At 43.4% G+C, this 23,402-nt stretch overlaps 1 protein-coding gene across 3 annotated transcripts in view; it reads left to right on the forward strand.

Moving 5' to 3' along the window:
* Positions 1-23,402, forward strand: part of scfd2 (sec1 family domain containing 2) — a 364,834-nt gene that overhangs the window by 290,573 nt on the left and 50,859 nt on the right. For all 3 annotated transcript variants that reach the window (XM_067987552.1, XM_067987562.1, XM_067987541.1), the window contains exon 6: positions 4,634-4,779. In XM_067987552.1, the coding sequence (XP_067843653.1) occupies positions 4,634-4,779 (146 nt within the window). The remainder of the gene's footprint in view (positions 1-4,633; positions 4,780-23,402) is intronic.

Here is a 23,402-nt window from a genome sequence, read left to right on the forward strand (position 1 = left end):
GCGTATGTACGTGTACGTACGTCTGTGTACGTACGTGTGTGTACGTACGTGTGTATGTATATTCGTGTGTATGTACGTGTGTGTGTACGTACGTGTGTGTGTGTACGTGTGTGTGTATGTACGTGTGTGTGTATGTACGTGTGTGTGTATATACGTATGTGTGTGTATACGTGTGTGTATACGTGTATGTGTGTGTATGTGTGTGTATCCGTGTATGTGTGTGTATACGTGTGTGTATACGTGTATGTGTATACGTGTGTATACGTGTATGTGTGTATACGTGTATGTGTGTATACATGTGTGTATACATGTATATGTGTGTGTATACGTGTGTGCATACATGTATGTGTGTGTATACGTGTGTGCATACATGTATGTGTGTGTATACATGTATGTGTGTGTATAGGTGTGTGTATACATGTATGTGTGTGTATACGTGTGTGTATACATGTATGTGTGTGTATACGTGTGTGTATACATGTATGTGTGTGTATACGTGTGTGTATACATGTATGTGTGTATACGTGTGTGTATACATGTATGTGTGTACGTGTGTGTATACATGTATGTGTGTATACATGTATGTGTGTGTATACGTGTGTGTATACATGTATGTGTGTGTATACGTGTGTGTATACATGTATGTGTGTGTGTACATGTGTGTATACATGTATGTGTGTGTGTACGTGTGTGTATACATGTGTGTGTGTATACGTGTGTGTATACGTGTGTGTATACATGTATGTGTGTGTATACGTGTGTGTACATGTATGTGTGTATACGTGTGTGTACATGTATGTGTGTATACGTGTGTGTGTATACGTGTGTGTGTATATGTATGTGTGTGTATACGTGTGTGTGTATATGTATGTGTGTGTATACGTGTGTGTGTATATGTGTGTGTGTATACATGTATGTGTGTGTGTATGTGTGTGTGTATGTGTGTGTATGTGTGTGTGTATGTGTGTGTATACGTGTGTGTGTATGCGTATGTGTGTGTGTATGTGTGTGTATGCGTATGTGTGTGTGTATGTGTGTGTATACGTGTGTGTGTATACGTGTGTGTGTATGCGTATGTGTGTGTATACGTGTGTGTATACGTGTGTGTGTGTATACGTGTGTGTGTGTATACGTGTGTGTATACGTGTGTGTATGCGTGTGTGTATGTATGTGTGTATACATGTGTGTATATACATGTATGTGTGTGTATATATACATATATATATACAAACTGTTGCCTTTTGTTCCTAGTTACAGTCAGTGGAATGTAATCAAACCACACTGATCCCAGCTGGAAGTACCCATAAATGTCAGAACTGTCTCTGTTATACAAGGTTGTCATTGAAATTGTAATCCAATTATTTTGTCATCTCAGTCAATTGCTGACTCTTTTCGTAAGTAATATTACCCACTTTCACTGTGGTATTAGCTAGAAATGTAATTTCAGAAATGAAGCACTCTTGACAGGTGTATTATGGAGTAACAAAGGGAGGTTCCCAACACTTGAGTGATACGAGGCTGATCGGTATTTTAAGAATGCATTGTGATCCCATTAATCTGATTCCGGGCTGGGGAAATTAATTTGAAAGTGCTTTTAAGTATCATCTATCATTCAGCTGAATGTCAAGCGCTCAGCATGGGTGCTCATTAACCCAGTCAGCCACGAGACAGCTTACCAGGTGTGTCTACCTGCTAACTGTTTAAATATTTAGTGCTTTCCAGCATAACAGATTCTTCAATGCCTCAGTGGCACAACAATGATAGTAACTGCAGACAGGCTTCACAAAGCGGTCCCCATTTGCAAATCTAGGCAACGGTAACAGGAGTGGCAGATATGAAGCATGTGGTGAAATGTGTTGTAAAGCGACAGCAGCTGGCTAAAGGTGCATTTACATTGCTGCTTGTTTAGTTTGGGTTGCAGAAGAGCGGCAAAAAACTGCTAAAGACCCTTATCCTGTGTGCAGAATTGCAGACTCACTGGCATTCCACAATCTGAACTAACTAAGCAACAATATAAAAGCACCTGAGGAGTTATAGTTCAGTAAATGTAAGAATGTATTACACAGCAAAATAATCCCTTCTCTGTTTGCTCTGATATTTATTTTATGCAATTCCACAAAATGATGGGTTTTCATTTTACTATTTGGAGTTTTCCACAGTAATCTGCAAAGACGCCCTCCCCCAAGGTTAAAATCTGAAAATGATGCAATGCTGGAAATTATGAAACTTTTACTGTCAATTAAATTGTGCTATGTTTGCAAAGGATTGAGTCTCCAACAAATGTAACCTTATCACATTCTATAAATTAAATTTAATGATGTATGGTTTGGGAATGTGTTTTCTAGTTATGTTTCCAGCACAGAAGAAGGTCATTTGGCAGCCCGTCGCATATGTGATGGCTCTTTGCTAAAGCAATCTATAACTAATCCCACTGCCCTGCTCTCCCCATTGCCCTGTGTCTTCCTCTACTTCAAATGAATATCTGCTCTTCCCTTAAAAGATGAGCCAGATCCTGTCTCACCTGATAACCACACACACCTGTTTTCCAATTTTACAACACCAAGTTATAGTCCAGCAATTTTATTTTAAATTCACAAGCTTTCGGAGGCTTCCTCCTTCCTCAGCCAGAAAAAAAGGTAATCAATTTGCGTCAGAAGGAAAGACTTGTGCTTATATAGCGCCTTTCACGACCTCAGGACATCCCAAACCACTTTACAGCCAATTAAATACTTTTGAAGTGTAGTCACTGTTGTAATGTAGGCAGCCAATTTGTACACAGCAAGGTCCCATAAATAGCAATGTGATAATGACCAGATAAACTGTTTCAGTGATGTTGGTTGAAGGATGAATATTGGCTGGTATTTCCATTTTTGTTAGTATCAGGCACTATCAGGTCATGTGTAGCCCAGAACAAATGCAGAGTCAAGCTCCACTCTGCCTCAGCATCAGGCTCAATTAGAACATATAATACTGTACAGTGTGAATATTTCCATGTCCGTCATCAACCACAGCTGTGGCCCCTCTGATTTTGAGATTGCTAACTTTCCACCGAATCACGGGCTGTCTTGTTTTTTTTTATGTCATGATGCAACACCAAAATATCACACCGTCTCTGTATTTCCAGGGAAGAGCGAGCCCCATAGGGTCACTGGTTTACAGGAAGACCTGTTGAACGAACCACCACTAAATCCTAACTGCAATATGAAAGCAGCTCAACTCAGATCAAGTACTTCATATGTGAGACACTGTGGGAGAAAGCGAACACAATAGTATAGCAACAAACTCTCCTACTGAACCCCTAAGAGCTGGTACAAATAAAAAGAAAAGAATTGGGAAGGTGGAAATCGGAAAAGAAACAAAATGCTGGAAATAAGCAGTAGATCCATCAGCACCTGAAAAGAGAAAAGTCATGTTAACATTTTATGTGTAGACCCTTTGTCAGAACTGGAAAGTTACTTTCCCTTGGTATTGCTCACAACAAGTTATGCTATATGATGTATAATATGTTATCAGGGCCAATGATTTATGGTGATTGATTAAAGCTAGTGTTGGTATTTTCAGATTCAAATTGTGTGAATATGTCCACATTTTCAGTGGCTTTGATTACTATTATGTCTGCTTACCCATGTATTGAATTTACCTTTTCATCTTTTTTTTTAAGAAGTCCAGGATCCAGAAAAAGATGGTAGGGCAAATGCTCCAGGTTGTGGGATAGATGGGAGGTTTTTAGAAGGGGAGGTCATGTGGTTTAGAAATGTTGGAAGGGTGGTCTGTCTGGTAGCAGGAAAAGAGGAGTGCAGGCGAGTGAAACTATTGGGAAGAGGTTCTTTGATCCTGGGATTATTAGAGAGGCTCTGAGGTTTGGGAGTTGTATGGTGAGGGTCTGCTGAGTAGGTCGGCGGTGCAAGGACAATTTTGGAGTATGGGAGCATTGGAGAGGGTGCACTGATAAGTATTGGAGCTCTGGGAGGGGATCAGTGGAAAGGGGGTCTGGAAGTGTGTTGGGGATCTGGAAGTAATGGGAAGTAGATGATGGGGTTTGGGAGCAAATGATGGTGTGCAGGACTTTGGCAGCATTGGGTGCTGGACTACTGGGGGAGGGGTGCAACGTCCTGTTGTAGTGGTAGGGGATTCACAGAATTTTGGACCATGGGAGTGGTCAAATGGAAATACTGGGGAGGAGAGCATCTTGGTCCAGGATGATTGGGGAGAAAGATGTCTTAGAGTCCAGGAAGTCTTGGGAAGGAGGGGCTGGGATGTAATCGTCTGGCAGGGGTTCTGCTGGTATTTTTGGGGAGGGGGGATGAAAGGCAATGAAGACTTTAAGCTTCATCAATTCCCCACATTCTGCCTCTGCTGCCACCCCTACCCAAAGAAGTTTCCCAGCACCAATGTGAGAAACCTGTCATCCCAAATGAAATTAGCTAACTAAGCACTGACCAGCAATTAAATCCATGGCCTTTCTGTCTAGATAGGTCGGTATCATACTGTGCTGTACACTTACAAACTGAGCCAGTGGAGTGCTCTCTGTTATAATCTTATAGTGCAAATAATGTGAAATCTAAAAGAGAATGCTTCTTGCAGAGCTGCACAGGCAGTGGAATTACTGAATGATATATACCTTTTATTTCAGGTTGTTCTTCAGCGCCTGAATTAACATTTGACAGAGCCACTGGTGTTGTGGAGCAGGTGTTTGAGACGCTTCAGGGCATAGCGAGAGCACGGGCACACATGAGACAATTCAAGGCTTTATACAACCCCGGTGGCAACACCCACCAGGTAAGGATATAGAATTTTATTGAATGGCACCTTTTATGTGTTTAAGTTTTTGTGAAGCTTTTCTACTTATCAGGATGAAAGATGTCATTGCTGCAGAATTAAACATTTTGCACTTGTATAACCAGTGTCTATATCAAGCACTCCCAGGACATATATACCATATGGCAGATACAGAGTAAACCCCACCCTCCCCAACCACAGCAACATTGTGAACAATATGTCATGGAACCAACCAGGGAACAGGCTATTTTAGATCTTGTATGGTGTAATGAGACAGGGTTAATTAGTAATCTCACAGTAAAGGATCCTCTGGGGAAGAGTGATCATAATATGATAGAATTTCACATTGAGTTTGAGAGTGACGTACTTAGGTCTGAAACTGGAGTCTTAAACTTAAATAAAGCCAATTATATAGGTATGAGGGGCAAGTTGGCTAAGGTAGATAGGGAAATTAAATTAAAGGGTATGACGGTTGACAAACAATGGCAAACATTTAAAGAAATATTTCAATATTCTCAACAAATACACATTCCATTGAGAAATAAAAACTCCCTCCATAGGAAAAGTGATCCATCCGTGGCTAACTAAAGAAGTTAAGGATAGTATTAGATTAAAAGAAGAGGCCTATAATGTTGCCAAGAAGAGTAGTAAACCTGAGGATTGGGAGAGTTTTAAAACCAGCAATGGACGACCAAAAAATTGATAAAAAGGGAGAAAATAGAATATGAAAGTAAACTAGCAAGAAATATAAAAACGGATTATAAGAGCTTCTACAAGTATGTAAAAAGGAAGAGAGTAGCAAAAGTAAATGTGGGTCCCTTAGAAGCTGAGACAGGAGAAATTATAATGGGGAATCAGGAAATGGCAGATGCTTTCAACAAATATTTTGTATCTGTCTTCACAGTAGAAGACACAAAAAACATGCCAGAAATAGTTGGGAACCAAGGGACTAATGAGAGTGAAGAACTTAAAGTAATTAATATTAGTAGGAGAAAAGTACTTGAGAAACTAACAGGACTAAAAGCCGATAAATCCCCTGGACCTGATGGCTTACATCCTAGGGTTTTAAAAGAGGTGGCTGCAGAGAAAGTGGATGCATTGGTTGTGATCTTCAAAAATTCCCCAGATTCTAGAATGGGCCAGTGGATTGAAAGGTAGCAAATGTAACCCCGCTATTCAAAAAAGGAGGGAGGGAGAAAACGGGGAACTATAGGCCAGTTAGCCTGACATCAGTCATTGGGAAAATGCTGGAATCCATTATTAAGGATGTGGTATCAGGGCACCTAGATAATCATAATATGATTAAGCAGAGTCAACATGATTTTATGAAAGGGAAATCGTGTTTGACAAATTTATCAGAGTTTTTTGAGGATGTAGCTAGCAGGGTAGATAAAGGGAAACCAGTGGATGTAGTATAATTGGATTTTCAAAAAGACATTCGATAAGGTGCCACATAAAAGATAAGGGCTCATGAGGTTGGGGGTAACATATTAGCATGGATAGAGGATTGGTTAAAGGACAGAAAACAGAGAGTAGGGATAAACGGGTCATTTTCAGGTTGGCGGGCTGTAACTAGTGGGGTGCCGCAAGGATTGGTGCTTGGGCCTCAGCTATTTACAATCTACATTAATGACTTAGATGAAGCGACTGAGTGTATCCAGGTTTGCTACGTGGGAAAGTAAGCTCTAAGGAGGACACAAAGAGTCTGCAAAGGGATATAGACAGGTTAAATGAGTGGGCAAGAAGGTGGCAGATGGAGTATAATGTGGGAAAATGTGAGGTTATTCATTTTGGTAGGAAGACTAGAAAAACAGAATATTTTTTAAATGGTGAGAAACTAATAAATGTTGGTGCGCAGAGAGATGGGTGTCCTCATACAAGAAACACAAAAAGTTAGCATGCATTTTCAGCAAGCAAGTAGGAAGGCAAATGGCATGTTGGCCTTTATTGCATGGGGGTTGGAGTACAAGAGTAAGGAAGTCTTACTACAATTGTACAGGGCTATGGTGAGACCTCCCCTGGAGTACTGCGTAGTTTTGGTCTCCTTATCTAAGGAAGGATATACTTGCCTTACTGGCGATGCAACAAAGTTTCACTAGGTTGATTCCTGGGATGAGAGGTTTGTCCTATGAGGAGAGGTTGAGTAGAATGGGCCTGTACTCTCTGGAGTTTAGAAGATTGAGAGGTGATCTCATTGAAACATGTAAGATTCTGAGGGGCAATGTCCCCTGACTGGAGAGTCTAGAACTAGGGGGCATAGTCGCAGGATAAGGGGGCGGCCATTTAAGATTGAGATGAGGAGGAATTTCTTCACTCAAAGGGTTGTGAATCTTTGGAATTCTCTACGCCAGAGGACTGTGGATGCTGAGTCGTTGAGTATATTCAAGGCTGAGATAGATAGATTTTTGGACTCTAGGGGAATCAAGGGAATATGTGGATCAGGCAGGAAAGTGGAGGTGAGGTTGAAGATCAGCCGTGATCTGATTGAATGGCGGAGCAGACTCGAAGGGCCATATGGCCTACTTTCTTATGTTCTTATGTTCCTTTGTCTGCACAAGCTGTCCTTGTGACCTCTAAGTCTGACTGCCATCTCGGTGCCAGATTTACACTGTGAATTCATGCGCACTAAGAATTGAGCTGAAATTAGTCCAAACTCATTTCACCGTGGACACTTACACCCAGCAGAAATTACTCTTGTTGACATCAGTCTGGGCCAAATTAAACTAAGAATAAGAGAATGTCACACTGATGTAGTGGAGGATGTTTCTCTGAGATTGTTTGACCCTACCAAACCAATGAACCATCTCTTCTGAGAATGTTTGATATACCATACTGGATAAAAGAAAGTGAAAAAATGTCCATTTCCAAGCACCAGCATATTTGCCAATTTCAACTGAGCTTAAAAGTTCACCAATTTATTTTAATAACACAATGTTCATATTCTCCCAATCAAGACATGTTAGAAGAGTGAAATACCAGACAAAATTAAGGGAATTGTTCAGACTGTAGTAGTTCCTGTGGAAAACATTTACACAATCAGTGCAGTGGCTAATCTTTATTGCTCATTTTTATAAAGAATTTTAAATTGTTTAAATAGCTCTGTTCAGTGACCCTAAGATTGCCCTTACTATTGGAATTTTTTAAATAACATTTTGAGGGAGCATGGGGAACAGCCAGAAGTCGTGGTCTATGTGGGAATCAATGACATAGGAAGGAAAAGGGTCGAGATCCTGCGGTCAAAGTTTCAGGAGCTAGGGAGGGAGTTAAAATGCAGGACCTCAAAGGTAGTAATCTCTGGATTACTCCCAGTGCCACGTGCTAGTGGATAAGACAGGATAATGCATGGCTGAAACAATGGAGCAGGAGGGAGGGCTTCAGATTCCTGGGGCATTGGGAGCAGATCTGGGGCAGGATGGATGGGTTGCATCTCAACAGAGTTAGAACCAATGTCCTCATGAGGAGGTTAACTAGTGCTGTGGGGGAGGTTTTAAATTAATTTGGCAGGGAATGGGCACCAGGATGAAACATTATAGAGGAGAAACAAGGTGCACAGAGGACTGGGAGGGACTAGGGTAAAGAATACTTCAGAAAGACGAGGGATCAGACAGGCGGCAAATGCGAGGCAGTCTATGAGATTGGAGTGCACGTGTGTAAATGCACATAGCGTGGTAAATAAGGTTGGTGAGCCACAGGCTCAAGTCACCATGTGGGACTATGATATAGTGGCATTAACAGAGACCTGGCTCAAAGAAGGGGAGGATTGGGTACTTAATATTCCTGGCTACTAGGTATTCAGGAAAGAAAGGGATGGAAAGAAAGGAGGTGGGGGTGGAAGTATTGATCAAAGAAACTATTATAGCACTGGAAAGGGATGATGTAATTGATGGAGGTTAAAGACAGAATCTATTCGGTTAGAATTAAGGAACAATAGAAGAGCTATTACAGTACTGGGTGTATACTATAGGCCACCAAATAGTAGGAAGGAGATAGAGGAGGACATTTGCAGGCAAATTACAGAAAGATGCAAGAACTATAGAGTAGTGATAATGGGGGACTTCATTTATCCCATTATAGACTGGAACAGGAACAGTGTAAAGGGCAAAGAGGGGGAGGAATCCCTGAAATGTGTTCGAGAACTTTCTGTGTGTTTCCATCCCAACCAGGAAGGAAACAGTGCTGGATCTAGTTCTGGAGAATGAAGTGGGGCAATTGGAGCATGTTTCAACAGGGGAGCATTTGAGGAACGGTGATCGCAATATCATTAGGTTTAGAATAGGTATAGAAAAGGACAAGGAACAATCAAATGTGAAAATGCTTAACTGGAGGAGGGAAAATTTCAGTGAGTTAAAAAGGGATCTTGCCCAGGTGGATTGGAATCAAAAATTTGTCGGTAAAACAGTAATTGAACAATGGGAGGCCTTCAAGGTGGAGATGGTTCGGGTACAGAGTAGACACATCCCTACGAGGGGGAGAGGAAGGGCATCCAAAACTCAAGGTCCCTGGATGACTAAAGATATAGGGCGCTAAATTGAGCCGTGTAGCGCCTGTTGTTTCGGTGCTACGCGGCCTCTCCAACATCCAAGATGGCGTCTTGGATGCGCACGCACATTTCCAGTGTGACGTGCGCCAGACGCCATCTTGGTATAGGAGTTAGCGCAGACGCAGATAACGCTTGCTGGAATCATGTAAAGTAGGGAGAAAATGGCTTCAATCAGTGTGCAACTCTGATTTAAAGTGATAAGTCCCAAAATGGTGTCTAACGCTCAACTCAACGCACAGTCTTAACCCCGACCATCTGAACGTGTCTTAGAGTGCCTGGAGGATCCCCCATCAGCGCTATTTAAAGGGACCATGCAGGATTTATAGGTTAGTTGCTGGATTATTGCTTCTGGCTGCCGAGACATTTGTAACTGTTTTTGGAGGTCTCCTAGACTTGAATACTATGACACGGGGACATAGCCTAACATTTAGAGCCAGGACGTGCAGGAGTGAAGTTAGTAAATGCTTCTACACGCAAAAGGTGGGAGACATTTGGAACGCTCTTCTGCAGACGGCAGGTGATGCTAGCTCAATTGTGAAAGTTAAATCTGAGATTGATAGATTTCTGTGAACCAAGGGTATTAAGGGATTATGGGTCTGAGGCGGGTATATGGAGTTAGGTCACAGGTCCACCATGATCTCATTGAATGGCAGAACAGGCTCGGTGAGCTAAATGCCACTGCCACTTGCTGTCCCTTGATATGTGCCACCTTCTCCTGCAAGAAAGCGGGACGTGTGTCTGAGTGATGTGCCTGTTGTGGTTGAATAGCTGCCAGTGTGTGTGGCCTGTGAGTTGTGGGTGGGCGGCTTGAAACAGTGGTAATGTGTAAGGGTGAGAGGAAGCATCTGATTGGCAGAGTTGAGTACTGATGGAAAGAGTTTGTTGGTGTGTGGGGGATGAAGGGTGTAGTGCGTGGTGCAGTTGGTAGGAGATGCCATTTAGCAGGTGACCTCACTCACCTTGACCACTCATGTCAAAGCATTGAACTTGTTCCTGCACTGCATCCATGTTCATGATACTCTGCGCCTGGCATTGACTTCATCCCCCGCTGCCTCCCACTGCCTTTTCAGTATATTTCTGGAGGGCATCTTGCATCCCCCCACTGTGGATATAGGATGTCCCTCCTGTTCACCTCATGCACCCAAGGTCTCTAGTGCATCAGCAGAGAACGTTGGTGCATGCATTCACGCAGGCCTGGTACCAACTCAGATTGGCAGATTGGTGAGGTCTGGCGTGCAGATTGGAGGATGTGGGATTTTACAGTGTGCAACCTTTATTCAATGTTTTAACATAACTCATCAGTGTGTAAACATAGGGATGGGACCTGCATCTGTGTTTAATGTGTACGATGTCTGATCTCCGTTCAGACTCTGTTCAGACAGTAGACTGTTATTTTCAGCAAATAACAGGTACTAGCTACCTTGAAGAGATTGAGCTCCTTCTGGTGTTGCAAGGCCTGAAAAGTAACGCTGATTGCAGGTAAGTCCTCGGGTGGGTCAAAACTTGTGTCCTGCCTGCGCAGGGGCCATTGGGCATAGAGTAATAGTACATCATGCTACCTACGCCCAAAAACGGCCCCTATCGAATTTTCCCCCATAGAGATTAACATGAAACAGAAAAAGGGGCCTTATGACGAATGTAAGGTTCATAATACAGTAGAGAACCAGGCTGAATACAGAAAGTACAGAGGAGATCTAAAAAAGGGAATAAGAGGGGTAAAGAGAGAGTATGAGAATAGATTAGCGGCTAACATAAGGAACCCAAAAGTCTTTTGTAAACATATAAATAGTAAAAGTGTAGTCAATGGAAGAGTGGGACCGATTAGGGACAGAAAAGGAGATCTTCTTGTGGAGGCAGAGGGCATGGCTAAAGTACTAAATATGAAATAGGAGCAGGAGTAGGCCATATGGCCCCTCGAGCCTGCTCCATCCATCATTCAATCAGATCATGGCTGATTTTCAACCTCAACTTTCCTGCCCAATCCCCATATCCCTTGATTCACCTAGAGTCCAAAAATCTATCTATCTCAGCCTTGAATATATTCAATGACTGAGCATCTACAGTCCCCTGGGGGAGAGAATTCCAAAGATTCACAACCCTCTGAGTGAAGAAATGCCTCCTCACAGCAGTCTTAAATGGCTGACCCCTTATCTTGAGACTATGCCCCCTAGTTCTAGACTCTCCACCCAGGGGAAACAACCTCTCAGCATCTACCCTGTCAAGCTCCCTCAGAATCTTATATGTTTCAATAAGATCACCTCTCATTCTTCTAAACTCCAGAGAATATAGGCCCATTCCACCCAATCCCTCCTCGTAGGGTAAACCTCTCATCCCAGGAATTAATCTAGTGAACCTTTGTTGCACCACTTCTAAGACAAATATATCCTTCTTTAGATAGGGGGACCAAAACTGTACGCAGTACTCCAGGTGAGGTCTCACCAAAGCCCTGTGCAATTGTAGTAAGGCTTCCTTACTCTTGTACTCCAACCTCCTTGCACTAAAGGCCAACATGCCATTTGCCTTTCTAATTGCTTGCTGTACCTGCATGCTAACTTTTTGTGTTTCTTGTACCAGGACACCCAAGTCTAACTGGACACCAAAATTTAAAGGTTTCTCACCATTTAAAAAATATTTTGTTTTTCTATTCTTCCTACCAAAGTGAATAACCTCACATTTCCTCACCTGCCACCTTCTTGCCCACTCACTTAACCTGTCTATATCCCCTTGCAGACTTTGTGTCCCCTCACAGTTTACTTTCCCACCTAGCTTTGTATCGTCAGCAAACTTGGATACACAGCACTCGGTCCCTTCATTCAAGTCATTAATATAGATTGTGAATAGCTGAGGCCCAAGCACCGAACCTTGCCATACCCCACTAGTTACAGCCTGCTATCCTGAGAATGACCCGTTTATCCCTACTCTCTGTTTTCTGTCCTTTAACCAATCTTCCATCCATGCTAATATATTACCCTCAACCCCATGAGCCCTTACCTTGTGTAACAACCTTTTACGTGGCACCTTATCGAATGCCGTTCTAGAATCTGAGAATTTTGGAAGATCATAACCAATGCATCCACTATCTGTACAGCCACCTCTTTTAGAACCCTTGGATGTAGGCCATCAGGTCCAGGGGATTTATCAGCTTTTAGTCTTGTTAGTTTCTCAAGTACTTTTTCTGTACTGATAATTAATTTAAGTTCCTCACTCTCATTAGCCCCTTGGTTCCCTATTATTTCTAGTATGCTTTTTGTGTCTCCTACTGTGAAGATAGAAACAAAATATTTGTTTAACACAACTGCCATTTCCTGATTCCCCATTATAATTTCTCCTGTCTCAGCCTCTAGTGGACCAATATTTACTTTTGCTACACTCTTCCTTTTTACATACTTGTAGAAGCTCTTATCTGTTTCTATATTTATTGCTAGATTACTTTCAGATTCTATTTTCTCCCTTTTTATCAATGTTTTGGTCATCCTTTGCTAGTTTCTAAAACTCTCCCAATCCTCAGGATTACTAGCCTTCTTGGCGACATTATAGGCCTCATCTTTTAATCTAATACTATCCTTAACTTCTTTAGCTAGGATTACTTTTCCCGTGGAGTTTTTATTTCTCAATGGAATGTGTATTTGTTGAGAATAATGAAATATTTCTATAAATGTTTGCCATTGCTTTTCAACCGTCATACCCTTTAATTTAGTTTCCTAATCTACCCTAGCCAGCTCGCCCCTCACACTTGTATAATTGGCTTTATTTAAGTTTAAGCCTCCAGTTTCGGACCTAAGTATCTCACTCTCAAACTCAATGTGAAATTCATCATATTATGATCATTCTTCCCCAGAGGATCCTTTCCTGTGAGATTACTAATCAACCCTGTCTCATTAAACAATACAAGATCTAAAATAGCCTGCTCCCTGGTTGGTTCCATGATGTATTGCTCTAGGAAACCGCCTCGAATGCATTCCATGAACTCGTCCTCCAAACTACCTTTGCCAATTTGATTTGCTCAATCTATATGAAGATTAAAGTCCCCCATGATTACTGCATTACATTTGTTACAAGCTCCTATTATTTCATGATTAATACTCTGACCAAACGGTGCAGCTACTATTAGGGGACCTACAAACTACTCCCACCAGTGTTTTCGGCCCCTTGTTATTTCTTATTGCCATCCATACTGATTCTACTTCCTGATTTTCTGAGCCAAGATCCTTTCTCACCACTGTCCTTATGTCTTCCTTTATTATTAGGGCTACACCCCCTCCTCTTCCATTCTGCTTGTCTTTGGTTTTGACAAAGTAAACAAGGATACTTTGCCTCCGTCTTCACTAGAGAAGAGAATGCTGCCATTGTAGCAGTAAAGGAGGAGGTGGTAGCGATATTTGATGGGATGAAAAATAGATAGAGAGGAGGTCCTTAAAAGATTGGCAGCAATCAAAGCAGAAAAGTTACCTAATCCAGATGGGATGCTTCCTAGGTTACTGAGGGAAGTAAGGGTGGAAATTGTGAAGGCTCTGGCCACAATTTTCCAATCCTCCTTACATATGGGGATGGTGCCGGAGGACTGGAGGATTGCAAATGTTACATCCCTGTTCAAAAAAGGGAAGAGGGATAAATCCGGCAATTACAGGCCAGTCAGCCTAACGTCGATGGTGGGGAAACTTTTAGAGACAATAATCCGGGACAAAATAAATTGGCACTTGGAAAAGTATGGACTAATAAATGAAAGTCAGCATGGATTTGTTAAAGAAAAATCGTGTTTGACTAACTTGATTCAGTTCTTCGATGAAGTAACAGAGAGGGTTGATGTTGTGTATATGGACTTTCAAAAGGCATTTGATAAAGTACCACATAATAGACTTGTTAGCAAAATTATAGCCCATGGGATTAAAGGGACAGTGGCAGCATGGATACAAAATTGGCTAGGGGACAGAAAGCAGAGAGTAGTGGTAAACAGTTGTTTTTCAGACTGGAGGGAAGTATACAGTGGTGTTCCCCAGGCACCAGTATGAGGAACACTGCTGTTTTTGATATATATTAGTGACCTGGACTTGGGTGTAGAGAGTATAATTTCAAGGTTTGCAGATGTCATGAAACTCGGAAATGTAGTAAACAATGTGGAGGATAGTAACAGACTTCAGGAGGACATAGACAGACTGGTGAAATGGGCAGACACATGGCAGATGAAATTTAACGCAGAGAAGTGTGAAGTGATACATTTTGGTAGGAAGAATGAGGAGAAGTAATATAAACTAAATGGTACAATTTTAAAGGAGATGTAGAAACAGAGAGACCTGGGGATGCACATACACAAATCTTTGAAGGTGGCAGGACAAGTTGAGATGTCTGTTTTTAAAAAAAAGCATGTGAGATCCTGGGCTTTATTGATAGAGGCATAGAGTACAAAAGCAGGGAAGTTATGCTAAACCTTTATAAAACACTGGTTAGGCCTCAGCTGGAGTATTGTGTTCCGTTCTGGACACCACACTTTAGGAAGGCCTTGGAGAGGGTGCAGAAGAGATTTATTCGCATGGTTCCAGGGATGTGGGACTTCAGTTATGTGGAGAGGCTGGGGTTATTCTCCTTTAGAAAAGAGAAGGTTAAGGGGAAATTTGATAGAGGTGTTCAAAATCATGAACGGTTTTGACAGAGTAAACAAGAAGAAACTGTTTCCAGTGGCAGGCAGGTCGGTAACTAGAGGGCACAGATTTAAGGTGATCGGCGAAAGAACCAGAGGCAACACGAGGAATCATTTTTTATGCGGAGTGTTGTTATGATCCAGAATGCTCTGCCTGAAAGGCTGACGGAAGCAGATTCAATAGTAACTTTCAATAGGGAATTGGATAAATACTTGAAGGGAAAACATTTACAGGGCTATGGGGAAAAAGCAGGGGAGTGGGACTAATTGGATAGCTTTTTCAAAAATCCAGCACATTGGGCCGAATGGCCTTCTCTTGTGATACTATGATATAAACCATCCAAAAAGGCATGCAATATCTCTGAATACACACCATGCATGGCAAAGCAATTCTATGTTGAGGCAGCAGTTGTACCAGTTAGCATAATTCTATATTCCCTGTCATAGAATCATGGAAAGGTTACAGCACAGAAAGAGGCCATTCGGCCCATCGAGCCTGTGCTGACTCTTTGTAAGAGCAATCCAGTTAGTCTCTTTCCCCGTAGCCCTGCAAATTTTCCCTTCATGTATTTATCCAATTCCTTTTTGAAAGCCACGATTGAATCTGCTTCCACCACCCTTTCAGGCAGCGCATTCCAGATCATAACTACTCGCTGTGTAAAAAGGTTTTTCCTCATGTCGTCTTTTGTTCTTTTGCCAATCACCTTAAATCTGTGTCCTCTGGTTCTCAACCCTTCGCCAGTGGGAACAATTTTCGTTTATTTACTTTATCTAAACCCTTCATGATTTTGAACGCTTCTATCAAATCTCCTCTTAACCTTCTCAGCTCTAAGGAGGACAACCCCAGCTTCTCCAGTCTATCCACGTAACTGAAGTTCCTCATCCCTGGAACCATTCAAGTAAATCTTTTCTGCACCCTCTCTAAGGCCTTCACATCCTTCCTAAAGTGCAGTGCCCAGAATTGGACACAATACACCAGTTGTGGCCGAACCAGTGTTTTATAAAGGTTCAACATAACTTCCTTGTTTTTGGACTCTATGCCTCTATTTATAAAGCCCAGGATCCCCCATGCTTTTTTAACCAAGTTCTCAATCTGTTCTGCCACCTTCAAAGATTTGTGCGCATATACCTCCCGGTCTCTCTGTTTCTGCTCCCCCTTTAGAATTCTTCCATTTAGTTTATATTGCCTCTCATCATTCCTCTTGCCAAAATCTATCACTTTGCACTTCTCTGCGTTAAATTTCATCTGCCACATGTCCCCCTGTTCCACCAGCCTGTCTATGTCCTCCTGAAGTCTGTTACTATCCTCCTCTGTGTTTACGTCACTTCCAAGTTTTGTGTCATCTGCAAATTTTGAAATTGTGCCCTCTACACCCAAGTTCACGTCATTAATATTTATCAAAAAAAGCAGTGGTCCTAGTACCGACCCCTGGGGAACACCACTGTATACCTTTAGTATCACCTGCCAGTGACTTGCAGACAATCCCACGCTTCCAGTACGATCTGCTTAATGTCACATTTATATGGTGCTAGTGCCACTGGTTTCCAGTGTATTGTCCTTGTTTTCAGATCCCTCCATGGCCTCACCCCTCCTTATCTCTGTACCCTCCTTCAGCCCTACATCCCTCTGAGATCTCTGCGCTCCTCCAATTCTTGCTTCTTGCGCATTGTCGATTTTAATCGCTCCACCATTGGCGGCCATGCCTTCAGCTGCCTAGGCCCTAAGCTCAGGAATTTCCTTCCTAAACCTCTCCTCTTCTCTATCTCTCCCTCCACCTTTAAGATGCTCCTTACAACCTACCTCTTTGACCAAGCTTTTGCTCACCTGTCCTAATATCTCCTTATGCAGCTCGGTGTCAAATTTTGTTTGAAAATTGTTCCTGTGATGCGCCTTAGGATGTTTTACTATGTTAAAGGCGCTATATAAATGTAAGTTGTTTGTTGTTGTTATGCAGTTATTGGCAAAACCAAAATAAGCTGATCATATTCGCTAAGGCAGGCAGCCGTGAGACCAGCTTTTTTCATTGTGTTCCTGGCTGCCAGCCTTAGCAAATCAAGCAAGTTTACTTTGGTGTTGCCACTAGCTGCGACTAGGCACGTTGGGAGGCAGCAGCACCAGTTCGATATAAAAGTGTAAATAACCTACACAGTGAGTGCAAACTAAGTGAAACCATCTATGGTTTGAAGGATTCCCAGACTTATGTTTTGATCAGCTGTATATTAACATGTGCAGAAACCAGTCATCATATTTGAATCCACAAACCAAATTGCTGAGGAATCTACATAAGTAGAGTTTCTGTTATCTTGATCTAGAGTGCACACTCTCTCCATAGGGGAACACACCACTTACCTAAGTCCAGTAAGTCAGGAGTGTGATGGAATACTCTCCACTTGTCTGACGAGTGCAGCTCCAACAACACTCAAGAAGCTTGACACCATCCAGGACAAAGCAGCCCGCTTGATTGGCACCCCATCCACCACCCTAAACATTCACTCCCTTCATTACCGGCACACTGTGGCTGCAGTGTGTACCATCCACAGGATGCACTGCAGCAACTCGCCAAGGCTTCTTCGACAGCACCTCCCAAACCCACGACCTCTACCACCTAGAAGGACAAGGGCAGCAGGCACATGGGTACAACACCACCTGCACGTTCCCCTCCAAGTCACACACCATCCCGACTTGGAAATATATCGCCGTTCCTTCATCGTCGCTCGGTCAAAATCCTGGAACTCCCTTCCTAACAGCACTGTGGGAGAACCTTCACCACATGGACTGCAGCGGTTCAAGAAGGCGGCTCACCACCACCTTCTCAAGGGCAATTAGTGATGGGCAATAAATGCTTGCCTTGCCAGTGATGCCCACATCCTATGAACGAATTTTTAAAAAAGATAAATTCGATGCAGGTTGTAAGAACCAAGGCTTGATGATCCTTAAGTGTGTGCAGGATTACTGCTGAATGTTACCTGGCTAAAACCACACAACTTACCACAGGACACTGGTGAGCTTCCCTCTGGTTGTCCAGCTAGTACCATCCAATTCATTAGGATAATAACTTGCCTGATTATCAGACACCATGCAGGAAAAATCGAGTCCCAGTTACAGATCTACAGTTCTAGATCCCATCAGTGAGCCAAGCTGGCTGGTCAGTCATCAACAACATCCTAAACTACCACAGACCTACATGGCTTAGGTATAAGATTATTGAGTCTGCCTTTGAGGATTGACTGTATTCCAATCTACCATTGCCAGGCACACCTGCTTAGTACCAACTTGACCCCAGAGGGACCTTACTTACCTCTACCCCCATTACCAAGGAGGATAGTTGTTAGCTAATTTTTTTAACGACTCCCAAGCACTGTATTGAGCCTTTGCTAGATGGATGGTATTGGTAATATGATCTTGTGATAAAGGAATGCTATTCCACTTCTGGATATACCAAAGTTAGTCAGGGACTGTACAGATGATATTTGACTCTCTAATTAACTCATTGAAAGGATTCAGTACTCCACAAGCAAATCATGCTGCATTTTCTTCTGACAGTGCAGCCTCAATGATTAGGGAAACAAAGTTTTTCTCCAGATTGAACCAAATCAATCTAAGCATTGTGACTGTGGACTGTCTGTCATATGCCTGATATCTATGTTAAATCAGATACTAAGGCTGTTTCAGTACTAGTTGAGAAAATAATTTCGGATGCCCAGTACCAATTTATTTCCGGTTCATAAAGACAACTATAAATAAGCTTCTTCTATATTACATGGTAGTACAGCTGGCTCCCAAAACATGGGTCTCACACAGTGGTGGTGACTCCAAAGTAAAGTTGCCAGATTAGTTAAAACCAGCTGCTGCCAAGACCTCGCATTTCTGACAATTTCATTTTGGGGTTCCGCAGCTGAACAAGAAACTGCATGTCAACAATGGTGTTTGTTGATGTGGAATCGCTGAAAATAAAGTATATTCCCACAAGGTGGCTTAGCTTACAACGGGTGATGGAGTGGATGGTAAACCCATTGGATGCCCTACAGATTTATTTTAGTCGATTCAATCTCAGACTAACAAACTGTAACTTCTCTGTTAGACAGCACTGTTCCTCTGAGGACCTTAGTGAGGAGATATAGATTAGAAGAGTGCACTTCACCTACTGCATGAGGATCTGCAGGCACAGTTATCTGTCCTCATTACTCTGTCTGAAGGTGACAACCACACTCAACTTCTATGGCGCCAGGTCATTTCAGACAGCCCTGGGGGATCTCTGTACTAGCAATTACGATGCAATATAGTGTATGTATTTGTCAGATAACTGCCACACTTTACAGGAAAGCTAGGGAATTTATCAACTTTGGCATCACAACAAGCCAGCAGCGAGATAGAACCATCTTGTTTAACAGAGTTGCTGGCTTTCCCAAGGTCCAGGGTACAATAGGTGGCACCCACATTGATTTGCAGGCTCCTAGAGCCAATCCTGTCCACTTCGTCAGGAGGAAGAGCTTCTACTCCCTCAATATACAGATAAGTGTGTGACAAGATGCAAAGGATTCTGCACATCAATGTGAGATTTGTTAAAGGTTGTCATAATGTATTCATCCTTCAATACTTGGCTCTCCCTGAGCTCTTCAAGAAAGAAAACCATGTTTGCAAGTGGCTTGTGGGTGACAAGTCTGATCATCCCTCGCTCTATCAAGGCTCTCTGTTACTTCATCAAAGAACTCAAATCAGGTTAGTCAAACATGATTTGTCTTTAACAAATCCATGCTGGCTGTCCCTTATTAACCCATGCTTCATCAAGTGAGAATTAATTTTGTCCTTGACAATGGTCTCCTATGTCTTGCATAGATGTGCCCTACATAACTTTACCATCCAAAAAAGCCTGGACTTTGGCGTTCCAGGGTAGGTGGCCTGAGCTGCTTTGGAGGCAGAGGGGAGCATCAGAATGACCATCACTCAGAGGCCTCTTCAGTGACTACTGCAAGGGGCACCTGAACTCAACTGATCACTGAAGTCTTAGCACAGTCTACCTTTGTCATCACATCCTTAATTGTTTCTCTCCCACCTTCAAATAAATGACTAATCCTTTGATCCATTACCCATCCTAGAACACAACACATAAGACCTCTTTGCTCCTACAACAATAATCATCTGGTTGAATAAGTTAGTACAAAATAAATATACCTGTTCCAGTATCACTCTAATGAAGCATGACATGAATGCACATTCTGCTTTTAATAAAACAAAAATCATAGTGAACGTAGACCACCCTACTCTTTCCTCACACCATACTTCCCCTAGATGGCTACACATGCCTTTTTCCCATTCACGTGCTTCTCCTAGGTACAATGTGGAGTACACTTTGTGTATTCTGGAACAGAAACTGCTTTAACTTCTCCTGAACGTTTCTCCAAAGGCTCTGCAACACGCCATTGAAACAGGCGAGATGCAGCCGAAGCTCATTTGGCCCTTTAAACCAGTGATTGACACATCTCAATAAAAGGTGAGGTATTGCAGCTGGGCATTCAGTTCTCTCAGACAAACGTTTGGCTGGGAGTTCTTTGTGTTTAGACTGAGAGTTCCATTTTGAGGCTGAGAATTCTTGTGTTCAGACAAATTTACCAACATTTTGGAGCCCCTCAAACTGACTAGATCAAGTGAGGGGGCGCAATGGATCTATTCCACAGTACGTCTGAGGAGAAGGCACATCACCATCTGCGGCAGGCATGCCGTGCAGTTCCTTGATCTGCAGTTGCACAAAACAGAAGTGCGCAACAAGGACCTGGAGAAAAGCAGAGAGGGGACCAAAGGAGGGGCCATGGTCACAGGAGGCTCTACCCACGTGAGAGGGTCTACAGGCAGAGGCTGAGCTTCCTGGACCTCTCTGAGGAGCAGTGCCTACGCAGACTGAGATTGAGTCGGCAGGTGGTCACAGACATCTGCAGCCTCCTTCTGCTCCCTGCTGGACCTGGTGGCCACGCATTGCCTGTCTCAGTTAAAGTCACCACTGCCCTCAATTTCTTCGTCTCCAGATCCTTCCAGGGCACCACCGGTGACATCTCCAGGGTGTGTCAGTCATCTGCACGTAAGTGTATACAACTGGTGACAAATGGCTTGTTTGCCAGGACATCCAACTAGGTGAACTCCCCCCATGACGACATCAGCCAAACCGAGAGGGCAGTGGGTTTCAACACTCTGGCTGGTTCCCCATGGGTGCAGGGCGCAATTGATTGCACACATGTAGCAATCCGAAGAACTCCACGTGAGCCAGAACTGTTCATAAACCAAATGAGATATTACTCCATCAATCTACAGCTGATTTGCAACCACCGGAAGAGATTTCAGCAGGTATGTGCCAGATTCCCTGGCAGCTGTCATGATTCATTCATTATGCACGAGTCGAACATTCTGGACCTCTTCCACACTGGAGACAGACTTACAGGCTGGCCCTTTGGAGACAAGGGCCTGAGTAGCTCAAAGTTTTCAATTTGCATATTTCAATATGAGAACCTGTTCGAGATGAAGGAATCTCTGGCATTACGGGCATGGCTGCTCTGGCAATGGGTTCCCCATCTTCATTTTTCTCCTCTTCCTCCTCCTCCTCATCCTCCTCCTCTTTTCAATGTTGCCGCCAGCTGAGAATGATTGATGAGCGCATTCAACCTCCTCCACCTGTGACGCTCTCTGCTGCGCTATGTTGTGCATGATATGGCTCATGACACCTGTGAGAAATCCCACCAACAAGTTGCAACAGCGATACAACCAGAGCCACACCACCACCAGGTGTGTCATTGAGCAAGCCATAGGCATGTTGAAGATGCGCTTCAGGTGTCTGGTTAGATCTGGGGGAGCCCTTCAGTACCCACCAGCAAGGGTGTGCAGAATAATTGTCATATGCTGTGTCCTGCACAACATAGCGCAGCAGAGAGGGTTACAGGTGGAGGAGGTCAAATGCGCTCATCAAGCATCCTCTGCTGGCACCAACATTGAAGAGGAGGAGGAGAAGAATGACAAGGAAGAGAAGGAAAATGAAGATGAGGAACCCATCGCCAGAGCAACCATGCACATTGCTGCCAGTAATGCCAGGGATTCCTTCATCTCTAACGGGTTCTTATAATGAGATGTGCAAATTGAAGACTTTGTGCCACTTAAGCCGTCGGGAAGAACCACCACCACCACCAACACCCCCTCCCCTTTGCACTAAACTGTCCTTCAACCACGCATACACCCATTGCGCACCCAGGTGTCATTATGTCTTGGCATTCATGATGAAGCAAATGAAAGGGCGAATTCACACACGGGATGCAATAATGGCCAAGACATGGCAGTGGTGATAATGATTAAATTTAACGTGCCATAACAAACAAAATATATAAATGAACAACATGACATCTCATCACATGCCCTTGTGCATACCCTTTGTGAACTACAATTGCTTAGCCTTTCTCTTGCTACCGCTTTATCGCTTCTACATGGTGCATCCCCTGAGGCTTCAGCAGAGGTAGTGGCAGGTTGCTCAGATACCTGCCCTGACTGATGAGATGCTCTCGGCTTACGCCATCTGGGCTTTGGAGCCCATGAGGGCCCCGCCAGAGACTGTTCCACCTGCACCTATGCAGGGGCAGACTTGGCTATTGGGAGAGGAGTCAACACTTCAGGCACTGGTTGAGGTGGAGCAACGGGTGAGATGTGGGAGTGTTTTGAGTGGAATCCCCACTTCCGTGTCTCCTTTCACCATGATCCCTTTCCCGGGCCGGTGCCACATCACTCCTACCACTCTGCTGGACAGCAAGCTGATGAGCAGATGTACCACATTGTAAGGCCATGGATGAGATAACTGTCAGCCTGTTTAAGGCGGCAGGCATGTTGTCATGGCCTCATTTGAAAGCCATGCTTGAAGCTCAATGGAGGCAGCCACTCTCTCCATCACAGACATTCTCGCGGTTACCTGCACCAACAATCCACGAGTGTTGGAGTTGGACTCCTCCATCCTTTCCGCTATTGTGGAGAGTTTGCACGGCACATTTTCCAATACCTCGCAAAGTGCAGATGTACCTCAATCATTCTCCTTCTCAATGATAGCACCCGGGGTTCAGCATCCAAGTCCAGCTGAGCAGAGCTTGGAGAGGAGTGCGCACTCCGATGCAGACTCTCCACAGCTGCCCCTGCCACCAGTGTCTGCTCGTGCACACTTGTGAGTGGTGAATCACCAGGTGACAACTCAACTAACTGTCCACAGGACCCACTGAAGTGCGATTATTTACGCTGGTGCATGTCTGTATGTCCTGTGATGGTGCAGCCTCAGAAGGAATGAGATCCTCTGAGGAATCGCTTTCTTCCATTTCCCCTGATTCTTCTTGAAGGCATGAAGGCCCTGGAAGACAACAGAAACTGATATTAATTATCCTTCAGAAAAGTGACAATTTTTCCAATGATCATACTGAGGTCTGGCACAGTTA

Source organism: Heptranchias perlo, chromosome 1, assembly GCF_035084215.1.
Source record: "Heptranchias perlo isolate sHepPer1 chromosome 1, sHepPer1.hap1, whole genome shotgun sequence".
Classification (NCBI taxonomy): Eukaryota; Metazoa; Chordata; class Chondrichthyes; order Hexanchiformes; family Hexanchidae; genus Heptranchias; species Heptranchias perlo.